We start from the raw sequence: 16,769 nt of genomic DNA on the forward strand, positions 1-16,769 counted from the left end.
ACAGGGTGGTCCAGTTGTTTCTTGGCCACAGTTTGTCAGTGGCCATTCATGCGAACAGACAATTTGTTGGTTTTCATACCCACATAGAATGCAGCACAGTGATTGCAGCTTAACCTTTAGATCACATGACTGATATTGCAACTAGCCCTGCCTTTGGTGGGATGGGTGATGTTTGTGACCAGACCGGAGTAGGTAGTGGTGGAAGGATGTATGGGACAGGTCTTGTATCTAAGTCTATTACAGGGGTATGAGCCATGAGGTAAGGGGTTGGGAGCAGGGGTTGTGTAGAGATGGAAGAGTATATTGTGTAGGTTCCATGGATGGCGGAATACCACTGTGGGAGGGGTGGGAAGGATAGTGGGTATGACATTTCTCATTTCAGGGCATGGCGAGAGGTAGTAGAAATTCTGGCAGAGAATGTAATTCAGTTGCTCCAGTCAAGGGGGGTGCTGAGTTATGAGGGGAATGCTCCTCTGTAGATGGATGGTGATACTTTGGGATTTGGTGGAAGACTGGAAAGATAAGGCACGAGAGATTTGTTTTGTACAAGGTTGGGAGGATAATTATGGTCTGTGAAGATCTCAGTGAGACCCTTGGTATATTTTGAGAAGGACCACTAATCACTGCAGATGCGATGACCACGGGTGGCTAGGCTGTACGGAAGGGACTTCTTGGTATGGAACAGGTGGCAGCTGTCGAAGTGGAGGTGTTGCTGGTGGTTAGTAGGTTGGATATGGACAGAGGTACTGATGTAGCCATCTTTGAGGTGGTCAACATCAAGGAACATGGCTCGTTGGGTTAAGTAGGACCACATGAAGCAAATGGAGCAGAAGGTTCTGGAGGAATGTGGATAGATTATCCTCACCTGTGGGTCATACCACAAAGATATCATCGATGAATCTGAACCAGGTGAGGGGTTTAGGACTCTGGGTGTTTAGAAAGGATTCCTCTTGATGGTGTGTGAATAGGTTGGCATAGTTTGGTGCCATATGGGGTGTCCATAGCTATACCCTGAATTTGTTTGTAGGTAATGGAATTCGTCAGGCATTGCGAAAGATAGTATTCAATAGTGGTAAGGCCAGGGGCGTTAGTATAAAGGTAGGTGGCATCAATAGTGACAAGCAGGGCACCATGTGATAAAGAGACAGGAACTGTGGAGAGTTGGTGGAGGAAATGGTTGGTATCCTTTATATAGGAGAGTAGGTTCCAGTTAATAGGCTGAAGGTGATGGTCTACGAGGGCAGAGATTCTCTCAGTGGGGGCACAGTAACAGGTCGCAATGGGGCATCCTGGGTGGTTGGGTTTATGGACTTTACAAAGCATGTAGAATGTAGGAGTGTGGGAAGTGGTAGGGATGAGCAGAGAGATGGACTCCGGAGAGTAATTCTGGAATGTGCCTAGGGATTTGAGGAGAGAGTAGAGATCCTGGTGCATTTCTGGAATGGGGTCACTGTGGCAAGGTCTGTAGGTGGATGTATCTGACAGCGGGCAGAGTTATTCTGCCAGGTAATCCTTGTGGTTCAAAACAACAGTGATGGAGCTTTTGTCCACAGGTAGGATTATATGGATGGAATCAGTTTTTAAATGGTGGACTGTGATTCTTTATGCAGATGTAAGGTTAGTTTGCTTGTTGAGGGATTTGTGGGGAATGATGGCGAGGCAAGATTCGAGGTTACAAAATTCTGGAAAGTTAACAGGGGGTGATTTGGGGGCAGTGGGGGTGGCTCATGGTTGGATGGAGTTGTGAACTGAGTCAGGCAGGGTTCAGCATTGATTTTTTTGTTGAGTCTGATCAGTAGGATTGGTGGTGAGAAAGTGTTTCCACAGTATGGACCAGGATAAGGAGTGAACGTCTTTAACCAGTCCTGCCTAATTGAATTTGGTAGTGGGGCAAAAGGTGAGGTCTTTGGAAAGTGGGAGGGAGTTTGGAGGGTGGGGTAAATGTAGTAGGTCTGCAAGACAGGATTTGTCAGCTATGAGGGGACATGGGGGAGGTTTGGAGGTTGTTGTAAGAGTGTTCTGTGTCCTGTAACCAATATGCAGAACAGAGAATACTGTAGGATATGCATTATACACAGCGTACATAAGAGTCACGCATATAACATGACTGGAGAATATAAAATTTATCACACAAAGTGATAAATTTTATTTTGGGCAATGAGAAACTTCAGAATGAGGCTTAGAGAACATATTAATGTTCATGAACCCGATACTTCTGCATTTTGTCCTCATTTAAGAGAATGCAAGCACTTTGTTAATGACATCACAAAAAACAGCACCATTCTTCACAAGTAGAAAAATGCTGATCACTGAACATCTTCAAAGAAATTGAGATACATACTCACATGACAAAACACTCTGACAATATCCTTGATGAGGAGATATAGAAAATAAGATGTATATGCAGAACTTTAACTGTGTTTTAACTAAATGGGTTCAGATTAGAGTTGCCTTTATGGAAAATTAACTAATTTCACATGGTATGTTGGTTTATCAGTAGATCTAGGTCCAAATTGACAACCTCATTTTAAGAAAGACACACATTTTGCATTATGCCTGTCTTACTCATTGTGTTGTTTATCGCAGTTAAAATTAAATTTTATTCCTTCATATACATTCATGACTTACATACTTTATATATTGTAGTCTTATCTACTAATTGCCCAAATGGATGTCACAGATATGTCTAAACATGATCTCAGGGATAACGAGAATTCTATAATATAGACTCTATGGTCTATCTGTAGTGCCAGACGAAAGAAACTACTTGAGGCATTCCATCCTCTCTGTAGTGGGTCCTCACAAGCCTAGATTTACTTCTGGAGAAATTTGAGTACGTACTACAACACACGCAGGACATATTAAATCTCTTTATTAAAATGTGCACAATCTGAGGTACTTTACATGGAAACAGTCCATGTCCACTGGAATATCACTTATGTATTTGTTACTGTCTCTGAACTCTAACTTATCACTTGATACATACAGAATGAAAGTTGTCTCTCAATATACAATTGACTGTTAACTTCGATATAAAATTCTGTTAGCTAATACAACTCGTGCTGCTGGATCTGAAGTAAGGTGACGCTATTGTCGTAAGGACACTGCGCTATGATGTAATTGCTTTTCCAGCAGCGGCAGCATATAGAATCACTTGAGGACGTATCCACACCGACACCTCTCATTCATTGCTGTATCAGGCAGCGACTGGTCTTACTTGTGATTCCTTCATGAGATACCAACATTGATATGGTACCTCTTTCTGTGGATGAAACCAACGCTATCCATCATTTCCACATTTACTTGCTGTGACAGTAGTGTCCGGTGTGACCGGGAAATGTTACTGTTTAACAATTAATAGCTGTAACATGTACGCATGATGACTTGTGTACTGTGAGATAGGACAGACCTTAGATGCTATCATAACCACATAGACATGGTTATAAGTAGATTATAAATATCCATGACATTCTGTGTTTTCTGGATTGACATAAATTTTGACATCAAAGAGAATTTGTAATTTATTTGATATAGAGGTTCATAATATGTAAGAAAATTAATGTTTCGGCTGTCGTATTCAAATTTTATGTTGATGTAGATATAGATATGTATACAACTGTTTGTTTGTCCTCTGTATCAGATGCTACTGATGATGATGGCCTCAATGTCCGAATACCAATCGGGCAATTAAATAATTTACATGCAGCTCATGGTTTTAACAGGACATCTTTGTCAACTAAATAATGGCAGAAAACATTAAAAAATAACTGATTTCACTATCTTAACCTAATTTCTTAATTAATGATGTGATTTAAATTCCCAGAACATAAAATACTCGGTGTGCCTATTTTTCATTGCGGACACCCTGGTATGCAATGTGGTTGATTACTTAATTTGGAAGCACCTTATCTAATGTGGTCAATAATGATGATAGCCTATTCCATATAAAGATGTAATGGTTTGATGTGAGACTGTAAGATGCAAAAGAATCAAATTATCTTCCCTCCAACCTCCTCCTTGGGCCAGTATTTTCTTAAAATGTATAAAGACTGCATGGTGACCAAAACGTGACTCCCAAAATAATGGTTTTCATCTTCTACATAAAATTAAAATGTTTACCAAAAAGCTGAGTGTAGTAATATACATTGCTTTGCTTTATTTGTGTAAAATACTTTTAGAGAGCCTTGACAGATGACACAAACACTTTTAGTATCTGTTTCTCTCCTCCTCTGGCTAATGCGACCTTTCACACCCAACAAGGTTCTGCATATGCCTACAGAACATGGAACCCAGTGACCAGGTGGTTGGATTACAGCTGGCCTGTACTGCTTAACTCTCTTGAAATGTCAGACATGAAACTTTTTTAGTTAGAGTATTAGTAGAAAGTCTTTTTTTCTGTAGATAAAATGCTGTAAGAGTAGTAAAAGGAACCCTTCGGTAGTTAGTTACATGTATGTATCTTTAAAGTTTCACCCACATAGTGTAGTTAGGAAGACTTGCAGTGTGTTAGGAAGACTTTTGTAAAGAGTTTTCTTCCATATCATTATGTTTTCCATGAGACAATTTTTTGCAACATATTTTTGTATTTCCTTCAGCTTGTATCCTGGTGACCTCTATCCTTTCACAAGAAAGCCGCTGTTTGTAATTGTGGATTCGGACAACAGTTTTGTGTTTCAACATATCCCACGCTACTTTGGACAGCCTCTTGTAGTGTTGATGTCACCTCAGGACCTGCCACCAGCCTTTCAGGGTAAATTTCTCAAATAATTCTGAGGCCAGATTTTCTATGCTTGCTGCACTGTAATATTTTATTTTATTTCTTCTGTTTTCAGATCATCAGCACAATGGAAGTCTCTTCACACTTTTCCTTCACAGTCCACTGACAGCCTTCTGTTTCATTTGCAACATTCTGAATATTCCTATACACTTATGGGAAAGATGTCAGTCATATATTGACAGATTTGTAACAGAAGCAAGTAGACTGTTTACTCGCTGCAGAATCGGTTAGTGAACATGTAATCTCATTTATTATTGTTGCCTAATCATACTGCATACCTCCTCATTTATAAATGCTTTCCTTTTTTCCAGATTCTGCGTATTTACAGTTCTTTGGAGATGATTTCTTACGATTGCTACTACTGCGGTACATTTTCTGTGATGTAGTGCTTCATCTACACAGATCTTTTAAGGTTTGTGTCTCAGATTTAATTCATTACCAAACAATCCTCTTAGAACTTTTCAGGAATGAAATGAATAGGTAAAAGCTCTGTAGAACATAGGTGCAAAATTTGGTACCTTTATTGTGATCATGGTATGTACGAGGGAAGGAGAAATTTTCCTTGTACGTTAGAGAGAGTGTTGATATTAATGAAATTTTATTTGTACAGGTACATGTTACATAATAATGTACATATGTCAGGTTTCAACTTGCTCAAGTGTTGTTGTCTAGTCCCATGTTCTGTGTATGTTTCATGGGAAAAATTTGGCCAAGTGCAAGTAGGACTCACATACTGAGAATTCCATACAGACTTAATTATGTATGCAGGCAGTTCAACCAGGCTATGAATCGAGCATGTTGGTGGTTTTTGCCAGTTATTGACATTGATACTTGCAAGATATTGGTCCCAGGGACTCTTAAGACTTTCGAGAATGTTTTAATTACAAATTTGAAGTCAGATAACAAATGACAAAATAAACATTTCTCATGTCATTTAGTTAAAAATTAACAATTTTCATTTTTTTTTTTCACTTCTTGCCGAATTCCATGATTCTAGGTCAATGGGAAGTACTTTATAGGTTTTGGTCAGTGAGTTTGCGAGTTTCAAAATATGTGACATAAATGGCCATAACTCTTGCTTATGTTGATTTAGTATCGTAAATTTATAGACTGCCAAGAGACTATAAACTTTAGTATGTGACATTAATTTCAACTTGATACATCTACCCATTTCTGGATTTCTGGGAAAAAGGGGGCTTAACAGAAGAACAGACAGACAGAAAGAGAGTCAGATAACAAATACTTTTTTTTTTTTTTTTTTCCCCCCCCCCCTTCATATGCTCTGGTTATAAATCCACAACTTTCAGATTTATTTTTTTTTCCTTTACTTGTACAGCGAAACATTGCTTCTTTCAAAATTTTGTGATTCTTGTGAATAGTAAGTGTTCTGTAGGTTTTGATGAGTGAGTTTATAAGTATATAAAAATGATATAAATGGCCATATTTCTTGATTCCATTGATGTAAAAGCTTCAAATTTTTACACATTCAAGTGACTGTAGACCTTAGTGAATAGTAATTTTCAACCTGGTACTTGTACCCATTCCTGAAGAAAAGGGTTTCCAATGGTTAGACAGATAGACATACAGATGGACAATGAAGTGATCCTGTAAGGGCTCTGTTTTTGCTGATAGACATACAGAACCCTAAAAAAATTAAAAATATGTTGTCATAAAATTATTTGTTTTGATCAATTTATTGCTGCCAGAAATTCAAGATGGTTGAATTGCAAAAAAGAAGTCATATTTTATCAGAAAAATACACTGTCTGTAAAAGTGGTGATTGGAAAATTAAAGGATTTAAAGTATCAGTTGTTGGAACATATACCCTACTTAACAGATTTAGGACTCTCCAACTTCCACTATTCCCTCACCTACAGAAATTTGTGGCAGTGAAACCCCTTTCACTTCCTCACATTTCCATGTCTAAAGAAAGTTGTCACTGTAAAACATTTTCTGTTCAATGGAGAGGTTATGGCTGTCATAGGTATGGTTCCTGAGGATTTTCTACAGTCATATTTTAGTGTTGGAAATTACTCATTAGAAGAACCTTGGATAAAAAGTACATTGACTTCATCAAAAAATAAGTGTTTTTTACCTTAAAAACATCCACTGCCAACCAAAAAAATTTCTCTATATTTTACATATACATGACTGGAAACTAAGTAACCTGCTTTTCTTATATAACTTTGCCCAACCTAGCCCTCTTTCCTCCCTGATGAAGGAACTGATAGTTTCAGAAGTTAAAATAGTGTCTTGTATTGTTATAGGTGTCTATTGGCAATACTAAATACAGGGTGATTATAATTAAAGTTAAACTTTCAAACTGCTGTAGAAATAACACCACTGTTCAGCATGTTGTCAAATTGCCACGGAATATTATCGGAGAAGGGGGAAAACGTATGGTAGAAGAAAAATAAAGCAATAGATGGTGCTGTAAGCATCATAATTTAATAGTGGTCGACTACAAATGACAAATGAATCATACAAAAATGCCTAAGGTGTACGTTTGACGTTAAACAAACTGTACTACTCAGTGTGCATGGGTGTACAGGTCTGATACTGTTAGTTATGTAAGTCCATCCACCATGGAAAGGTCATACTACATCGGATGGGAAAACTCGTTTTTAATTGTCCTGAGGCCAATAACCGCATAAAAAACGTCACTCACATCGATTTTTAATTGTCCTGAGGCAAAAATGCTTGAAAAACATCAATCAAAATCAAATCAGATTATTAATTTCCAGGTTACTGGCACAAAACATGTTTAATATGCTGTCCACCATTTTCTGCAAAAAGTTGAAATCGAGAAACAGCATGTTCCACAACTGATCAAAGTGTTTCCAGGGTCACGTTCAGGTTATGTTGTGCAATGTGTACCTTTAATGCAGCAAAGTTTGCAATAAGAACACTGAACACAAAGTCTTTTAGTTAACCTTACAGCCAGCAGTCACACGGATTAAGATCAGGTGATCGGGACAACTAGGCTGTAGGGAAATGGTGGGTGATAATTCTAGCATTTTCAAAATGGTGCTTCAGCAGCTGCTTAGTTGGATTTGCAATGTGCAGAGGTGCACCATCTTGCACAAAAATGATCTCATCCACACTGTTGAAGAGCTAGAATTATGTGCTTGCCCAAGACACACTCATAGCACTTACCCGTGACGATACTGATAACAGGAAAAAATATGGTCTTATGATAAATGATGCCGTAAACCTGCACCACACAGTGACCTTTTCAGGATGAAGTGGTACTGGTTGATTTGTGTGTAGATTTTCCATTGCCCTTATTCAGCAATTCTGTGTATTGACATATCCTGTCAGATGGAAGTGGGCTTCGTCTGTCCACAAAAATCTTCCACTGCCAATCATTGTCCACTTCCATGCAAGCAAGAAATTCTAAAGCAAAGGTCTCTCTCACTGGCAGGTCAACAGGGAGTGATTTGTGCACATGGGTAATTTTGAATGGATAGCAATGAAAGATGTTTCGTAGGATTTTACGCACCGTGCTCACGGGTATGTCCAATGTTCGGGCAATTCTCTGTGCACTTCACGTTTGCGCACCACCACTCGTCTCCTCCAGCATTGCTGTGGTCACTGCTTCCACTGACATTGAATCAGTTCATTTCCTCCCTCTACCAGGTTGCACACCAAAAGAACCCATCTTTTCGAATTTCTGATTCATTTTCTCCATACCCACGGCAGTAATCAGACCAATGCCTTTTTCAAACACTTCGGTGTCCAGAACTTCTGCAGAGCGATGTGTGCACAGTTATCATTCTTGTAATACAGCTTTACAAGCAGAGCACAATCTTGCTTTGAGACAGTTATGGCGAATGTCGCAGACGTGAAAGGTGGAAAAGCCATGTACCCAGCATATTTATACCAAATTCAGTGGGTTGTGCACATGACAGGTGTTTTCATTTACATATTCTGGCACATACAGCGCAATCTATTGATAAGTTTTCACTCTTTTTTTTCCACACGTTTTCCCCCCATCTCCAATAATATTCCATTGCAATTTGATGTCATTCTGACCAGTGGTGTTATTTCTACAGTGTTTTGAAAATTTAATTATAATCAACCTGTATTTCACCTCTTGATGGGGAGTACTGGACAGCAATTGTGTTTCACAATTTTATATTCTCAGAGGTGGAGAAAAATAACCTGATAATAAAGTTGGAGCAGGATAGGGGATATCGGATTCAGTAAAGGTTTCCAAGTAAACATAGGTCAGAAATGCACCATTTGGAACTTCAGACTTGAAATGACAGCCATTCAGTGATGAGCTAGCAGAAGTGTGTGCATTTGAAGTTTCTTGCCCCAGGTAATACCCTTCATGCTAAAGAGCTCAGTTACTAATTAAATTAATTGAAGATAATAGTTTCACTTGAGCAGTCAGAGCTAGGCAAACTTTAATTTCTCATCAGTGGGTGGTTGCATTAGACACAGGTTTTCCATATTGCTTATTGGGTAAAGCTTGACTACTAATTCAACTTCAATAAAACAATTGTAATGCCAATAATTTATTCTGATAGTAAAATGTACTGCGAAAACAACACTGGAGTAAGGTAGTTGACATGTGGTAGTGTAAGTTGCAATATTATTAATAATGTAATCTAAATCTTATGTGCTTTAATTTGTATTAATTTACAGAGATCACGAATGGACTTTTATTTCAACAAATACAATAGATTTGTGAGTATAACTAAGACAGTGAGAAAGAAAATGGAAATTAAATTTAAAAATGTCTTTTCTTTCTCAGATCGCATTTTTTACAACAAATACTCAAAATTTCTTTCCAACATCATTACAAGGTTGACTTAGTGGAATAAAAGATGGGTGTACCCTCTCAAAAATTTCAAGCATGTTGCGAAATATTGTTACGGTCTCAGAGACTACTGTGACCAGCTCCTTACTTGTTTGATTGGTGTCTGGTAGATATAGTTTTTCATAAAATACCAAACAAAAATGTTCAGTGATGTTAAAACAGACGATTTAAAGACCACTCTTGAGGCCACCATACGCAACCCACCTGTACCCGAACATTTTCTTCAACTATTGCCGGCTGCCAGAGTGAAATGTTGGAACAATGTCCTTTGACATTTTCCAAAAGACTGTCATCCAACAATATGAGAAATTTCACTTTGGTAAAAGCTGTAAATAATTGTATACATTTAATCAAGGAGGCAGAGTCAAAGGTCTAGTTAATTTGTCACATATGCCTACACTGAAAACCTTGCCCATGGTGACCATGTTCGTGAATGTAATAGGTAAAAAATCATTCTGTAAACAGATTGAAATAGGGAAAAATCACTTTGGCGAGATTCTGACATTGGCTTAATTCCAAGGCACAAAAATCTGCTTGCCTTGAATAAACTTCTAATGTCAAATCTTGGACTTTTATGTATGATAAGGGTGTCAACCATTTCCCTCTGATATTCAAAACTAGTTAATAAATGACATTGAGTTTCTGAGCTGTTGCTCTGATGCTGGTTGAAGGCATTGTTTTGAAACACTGGATTATTTCTTAATCAAGTTCCAGAGGCCTTATTCTCTTGCATCATCCTGTATTGGCCTTTTATGTGCAAACATGTCTTCCAGTGGTCTGCAGTCCTAAAGATGTTGACTGCTGATTGTCTTCTGTTTCGAAAACGTTCAATCTATCTTCTTCTCATACCTACAGGACTGCATCCCACTGTTCTGTAAACACTGTGAATGTTGGCTAGCCTCTTGTTTGTGTACCTGTTCATAATAAGCGGTGCGGCATGCAGCAGCAAGTGCAATGGAACACAGCAGTCACAACATAGTGCTGCAGCAGCAGCAGCTTAGTAAGCCAAATCTTACCAATGGATCTTTCCCAACACATTCACCCACCAGACAAATTTCCGCATGCTGCTAGCTGATTGGCTGTCATTTTATTGCCATACCTGCACAGTAGTACCTTCCTACTGGAGTCGTTTGGAAAATTTTGCTCAGTATGATTTCTTAGTCTGCTTTGACATTTTCATCAACTTTTTGTGTGTGTGTGTGTGGGGGGGGGGGATTCTGTGGTCCCTAAAATACATTGCCATAGGTTACCCAAAAGTCATACATATGATATATAAATTCCCTATTAATTGACATAAATCCACCTGATGATGGGATATAATAATCTAAAACTCACAGTGTAAATTTTAATATAATAAATATGACTGGTTATAGCAATTTGTATTTTCAGTCGATATTCATTATAGCAATGGTGAAGCCAAATGAAATGGTTAACATTAATGAATGTAAGGGACATCAAGTACAGTAGAACCCCTGTAATCTGACCTTGGATGGTCCGTCGCTCCGGTTAGTCCGACCATGCTCAGGCTCGTGAGCCTGTGCCGACTTGTCGCTGACTGGACGCCTGTCGGGCCATTGTTGCAGTGTCTATTGCTGTGAATATTGTTATACTGTATGTTAATGTGCAGTTTTATCCTTAGTTGGGATTAAAAAACATCATTGTTTGCTTTATTCCGTGTTCTCTACAGTACTTATTACTGTAGATTCATTGTGTGTACAGCTGACTGTTTTTCAACATGTCTGGATTCAAACGTAAACACATAACTCTTTCACTAAATGAAAAATTAGCAGTGCTACAAAGACTGGACGAAGGAGAATCGCTCCAAAAAATTGCAAAGGAGCTGAATGTAGTTATTATGACAATTAAGGATTGGAGGAAGAATCCTGTGTGGCTGATCCCGGCGGAGGTTCGAGTCCTCCCTCGGGCATGGGTGTGTGTGTTTGCCCTTACGATAATTTAGGTTAAATAGTGTGTAAGCTTAGGGACTGATGACCTTAGCAGTTAAGTCCCATAAGATTTCACACACATTTGAACATTTTTTTGAGGAAGAATCGGAAAGACATTGAATCCTATACAGTTACGATTGATGGTGAAAAGCTGAAAGTAAATTTGCTGCCAGTGAAGGCTGGATTGATCATTGGAAAACTCGTCATGATGTCCGGTTTGCTTCTATTTCCGGTGAAAAACTATCTGCCGACGCCGCAGCTGCTAAGGAGTTTTCTGTTAAGTTTCAAGAAATTGTAGAAGAAAATGAACTGTTACCCTGCCAAGTGTATAACATCGACGAGACAGGGCTGAACTTTAAAACGTTGCCAACAAAAACGCTCGCAGTTTCAAATGAATCCGTGGTAGGAACAAAACTTATAAAAGGTAGAATAACAGTAATTCCTTGTAGCAGCACAGATGGTACCCACAAGCTCTCCTTGTTCGTCTTTGGCAAATCTAAGAAGCCAATGGCATTCAGAAATATAAACTTATCTTCCTTGCCGGTTTAAATCAAAAATCTGCTTGGATGGACTGCAACTGTTTTAAATCCTGGTTTTTCGACGAGTTTGTGCCATCGATCGAAAAAGACTTGAAGCAAAAAAATCTGCCTGTTCGTGCTCTACTGCTGTTGGATAATGCACCACCACATCTATCTGAGGAAGATTTGGTGAAAGGGGACATAAAAACTCTCTTTCTGCCTCCTAATGTGACCTCACTCATCCAACCAATGGATCAGGGCGTTATCGAATGGTTAAAAAGACGATATCGCAGAAAGTGTATCAGCTCAATTTTGGAAAAATCTGAAGGTGGTCATAACTTATTTGAGGCAATGAAATACCTGAACATCAAAGATACTATCTACACAATTGCTGCAGCATGGGATGAACTGAAACCTGACACACTGTGGAAATTGTGGCTTAAGCTTTGGCCACAAGTTATGACTGAAAATGAGCATACCGAAGAGGAGTAAAACAACGACGCACTGGAAATCATTAAAGATTTACAAACTCTGGAGCCGAACGTCCCTGCCAATGAACTTGAAGAGTGGGTCAACGAATGTGACAAAGACTGTGACACTTTTGAAGAGCTCAATGAACACCAGATTGTTGCCGCTGTTAGCCAGGAAACTGTGAATGAGAACTCGGACGGCAAAGACCAACCTCCCACCCGGATTTCACACAACGATGCAAAAACGCTTTTGACATCGCCCTTCAGTACATTGAGCAGAATCCAACTTCAACTCCAATGGACGTTTTGTGGATAAAAAAAATGGAGGGACACTGCAGCTAAATCTAGAATAACATCTGATAATCAAAAATTTATCACTGACTTTTTTTGCAAGTAATTTGTTTTCATTTTTACTATAAAAACAATGCATACAGTATAATCATTTCTTAGTTTATTTCTTTGTAAAAAATTTCTTTTTTATATACAGGGCTATAAACATTTTTTAGTTTAGAGTATATATTTTTTTATGCGTTATTAAGTACAGTACAGTACTGTAATTTGTTTGTCGTTTTTCCTTTTAAAATCAATACATATAATAGTGTGTGTAGACATTTTTTAGTTAATATATTGTTTAACACTGTGTAAAAAACATCTTTTTTATCACTGTAGACGTCTTTTAGTTCTTAAATCGTTTAATTTCTTGTACTAAATGTCTTTTTATTTTTTTTTATTTTTGCAATAAATATTAGATTTTTTGGATAATCCGAGCTATTTTTCGTTCCGACCATGGTCCCGGTCCCGAAGGTGACGGATTAGAGGGGTTATACTGTAGTACAAAATTTTCTGAATAACCATAGCTAGGAGAGGTGGTGGTGGTGGTGGTGGTTTCCAGTCTGAAGACTGATTTTGAGCAGCTGTGCTGCTAGTCTATCCTGTACCACCCTCTTCATCTTTGCACAACTACTGCGACCTACATCAGTTTGAGCTTGCTTGTTTATTCAAGCTTTGGTCTCCCTCCCTATACAATGACAATTCTCTCCATTACCAAAATGAGATTCCTTGATGCGTCATGATGTGTTCTATCAACTGAACCCTTCGTTTATTCAAGATGTGCCATAAATTTCTTTTTTCTTCTCAATAATTATTTGATCTAACAAACTATCAGCAAACTGAAGGATGTAGCTAATGTGTTTAACAGTTATTTTGTAAACATAACACAAAAAACTTGTTGAGCAAAATGTCACCCATAAATATGCCACACATCTGACCTGAAAATTTGAACAGGTAGATAACACAATATTTCTCATGCCAACTACCAGTAATAGCCAGGAAGTACAGAAAAAAAATCAAGCTTCTAAAATCAAAACATTCCTTATGAGTTGATAATGTGTTAGATTTTGTTGAAAAAAAGTGCAAACATAATATTTGAACCAAGGACTTAATTTGTAAACCTGTCCTCATCTGCCAGCTTCCCAACATGATTAAAAATTGCTGAAGGCAAACTACTTCAATAGAAAATAAGCCAAGAATAGGTTCAAACTATAGAGCTGTTTCTCTGCTGTCTGTATTTTTAAAGTATCTAGAAAGAGATTTTTTTTAAAAAAAAAATGAAGACTGCCTAATGTGTTAAATAAATATCATATGTCAATAGAGACACAACACATTTTTAGAACAAAAAAATCACACTCCTGAAACAGCAGTCTTTTCTTTTCTATATGAAACAGTACAGACCCTAGATAGGCAGGAACATACCTATATCATTTTCCTAGACTTATCAAAAGCCTTCAATACTGCCAATTGTGATAAATTACTTATTAAGCTACAGAATTGAGTTATTAAGAGAGCAGCATGAAGTTGGATTAAATCATACCTCCATGAAAGAAAACAGGCCCATAGAGATAACACATGAAGCAAATGGAACAGTTAGTACCCATCAGTCAGAGTTATTAGTGGTCAAACATGGAGTTCCACAAAGTTCCCTATTGTGTACATTCCTGTATTTATTGTGTGTGTATGATTTAGATAGAAAACCAAACAATGGAAAATCTGGGATGGGATGTAACAATATTATGAGAATATATTATCACCATATAGCGGAGATGCCAAGTCGCTGATAGGCACAACAAAAAGACGCACAAGTAAAGCTGTCGGCCATTGGCCTTCATCAACAACACACACACACACACACACACACACACACACACACACACAATGCACAGACATGACTGCAGTCTCAGGCATCTGAAGCCACACTTAGATAGAAAAAGCAGAAACAGAAAACTATACTAATTTGCAAATGACACCACCATTTTAATTCCACAAAATATCAAAGAAAATTTTCAAAACAATTTTAAAGTTGTCACAGAGAACTATGATGCAAACTGTATTACTGAAAAATCTGGAAAAAACCTGTCACAATGGACATACTCACCACCCAGAATTGGACACTCACTAATTCTCATATTGAAATAAATGGACAAACAATTTGAAAAACAGAGCATACAAAATTTCTCAGTATATTGGTACAACAGACCATGAAATGGGATTCGCGTGTAGAGTACAGAAACAGAAAACTGAGCAAAACATGTTTCATAATGCTGACAATAAGAAACTGTAAATCATATCATAATCTTAGAACCATATATCTTACTCATAATCACTTGGTATTGAAGTATGTTGTAGTATTTTGGGGAAAGTTTGGAGGAAGTTTGAAATCATTTAGATTACAGGTAAAAATCATTAGACTAATGGTAGAGATATACCAAAGATCATCATGCAGTCCTTTGTGTACAAAAATTGAAATATTACCTCTTCCATTTAGTACATGCTAGAAAATGTGAGTATTAGTCAAGAAAAGTTAAACAGTAACATTCCATGCATCACCTTCAATGAATCTGAACACAGCTACCACATACAGCAAATAAATTATGTCCATGTACAACAGACAAATACAGCTCTATTACAGAAAGTCATATTCCATCCGAACACCAAACTGTATGATGCATTACCCAAATTCACAAAAATAACAATGAACAGAATGTTTGAAATAAACCTTGAAGGATTACTTGTTCAAGCACTGCTTCTGTACACTAAAAGAGTATCTAGAAAAACAAAACTTTACCATCAGTTAGTTGTAATTGATCATAATCTGGACTGAGGGCCAAGACACTGTATCCTCATTCCTTCACAACCTCAACACCACCCCTCCCGGCTGCTTCACCTGGGCCCCCTCAATCCAGCTTCCACCTTCCTGGACGTTGACATCTTCTTCTCAGATGGCTCTATCCACACCTCTGCCCAGATTAAACCCACCAACCACTAACAGTACCAACATTTCAACAGATGCTATCCCTTTCACACCAAAAAATCACTCCCATTCATCTTGGCCGTCTGGGGACAGTGTATATGTAGTGACAAGGACTCCTTTTCCCAGTATGCTGAAGATCTCAGAAAGGCCCTCACAGGCAGTTACTATCCTCCAGACTTAGTCTGAAAACAGATTTCAGGTGCCGTACCCCCCACATCCACAATCCTCCCACTACAGCCATGAACCAACTACAAAGGAATGCCCTCTTCATCACACAATATCACCCCAGGTTGGAACAACTGAATCACGTCCTTCATCATTCCTTGAAATGAGGGACATCCTACCGACGACCATTCCCTCCTCCCCTCCTCCTAAAATGGTGTTCTGTCACCCATCCATCCTCTACAACAACCTAGTCCATCCCATTGCACAAAATGCCTTTCCCAATCCCAACCCCTTGCCAGGGATGACTTCCCTGTGGAAGATCCAAGTGCAAGACCTGCCCAGTCCACACACCCAGCACTTCTTATTCCTGTCCTTTCACAGGCGTATCCTAACCCACTAGAAGCCTGACCTCCTATAAAAGTAGCAATATCATATCTGCACTCTGCTGCAGTCATTGCGCAGTGTTTTAGTGACGTGCTGTCCCCACACTTGCTATCAAGGTTTTTGTCCCCTCTGTCCTATTACCTCCTCCCAAATCATGTTCCCTCACCTTGAGTATGTGCTACACTCTGCCAACACACCCACTGGTCTTTTTCCCCTCTCTGCTCCTCTCCTTTTCTGCTTCGTGCTCCCTTCCCCACAGCCTCCTGGCACTACACCTGGTAGCATTGTCTTGCCACTATCTAGTCCCTGCACGTTCCAAGACTGCTTTGGCCGGAAGTTCAAAGTGTAACAGTCTTTTCATTGTGGCTGTCTGC

General features: G+C 38.5%; 1 protein-coding gene across 2 annotated transcripts in view; it reads left to right on the forward strand.

Moving 5' to 3' along the window:
- LOC126188686 (protein SCAI) overlaps positions 1 to 16,769 on the forward strand; it is an 86,671-nt gene that overhangs the window by 57,318 nt on the left and 12,584 nt on the right. For both annotated transcript variants that reach the window (XM_049930296.1, XM_049930303.1), the window contains exons 12-14: positions 4,596 to 4,750; positions 4,833 to 5,003; positions 5,089 to 5,189. In XM_049930296.1, the coding sequence (XP_049786253.1) occupies positions 4,596 to 4,750; positions 4,833 to 5,003; positions 5,089 to 5,189 (427 nt within the window). The remainder of the gene's footprint in view (positions 1 to 4,595; positions 4,751 to 4,832; positions 5,004 to 5,088; positions 5,190 to 16,769) is intronic.

This window comes from Schistocerca cancellata, chromosome 1 (genome assembly GCF_023864275.1).
Source record: "Schistocerca cancellata isolate TAMUIC-IGC-003103 chromosome 1, iqSchCanc2.1, whole genome shotgun sequence".
Lineage (NCBI taxonomy): Eukaryota > Metazoa > Arthropoda > Insecta > Orthoptera > Acrididae > Schistocerca > Schistocerca cancellata.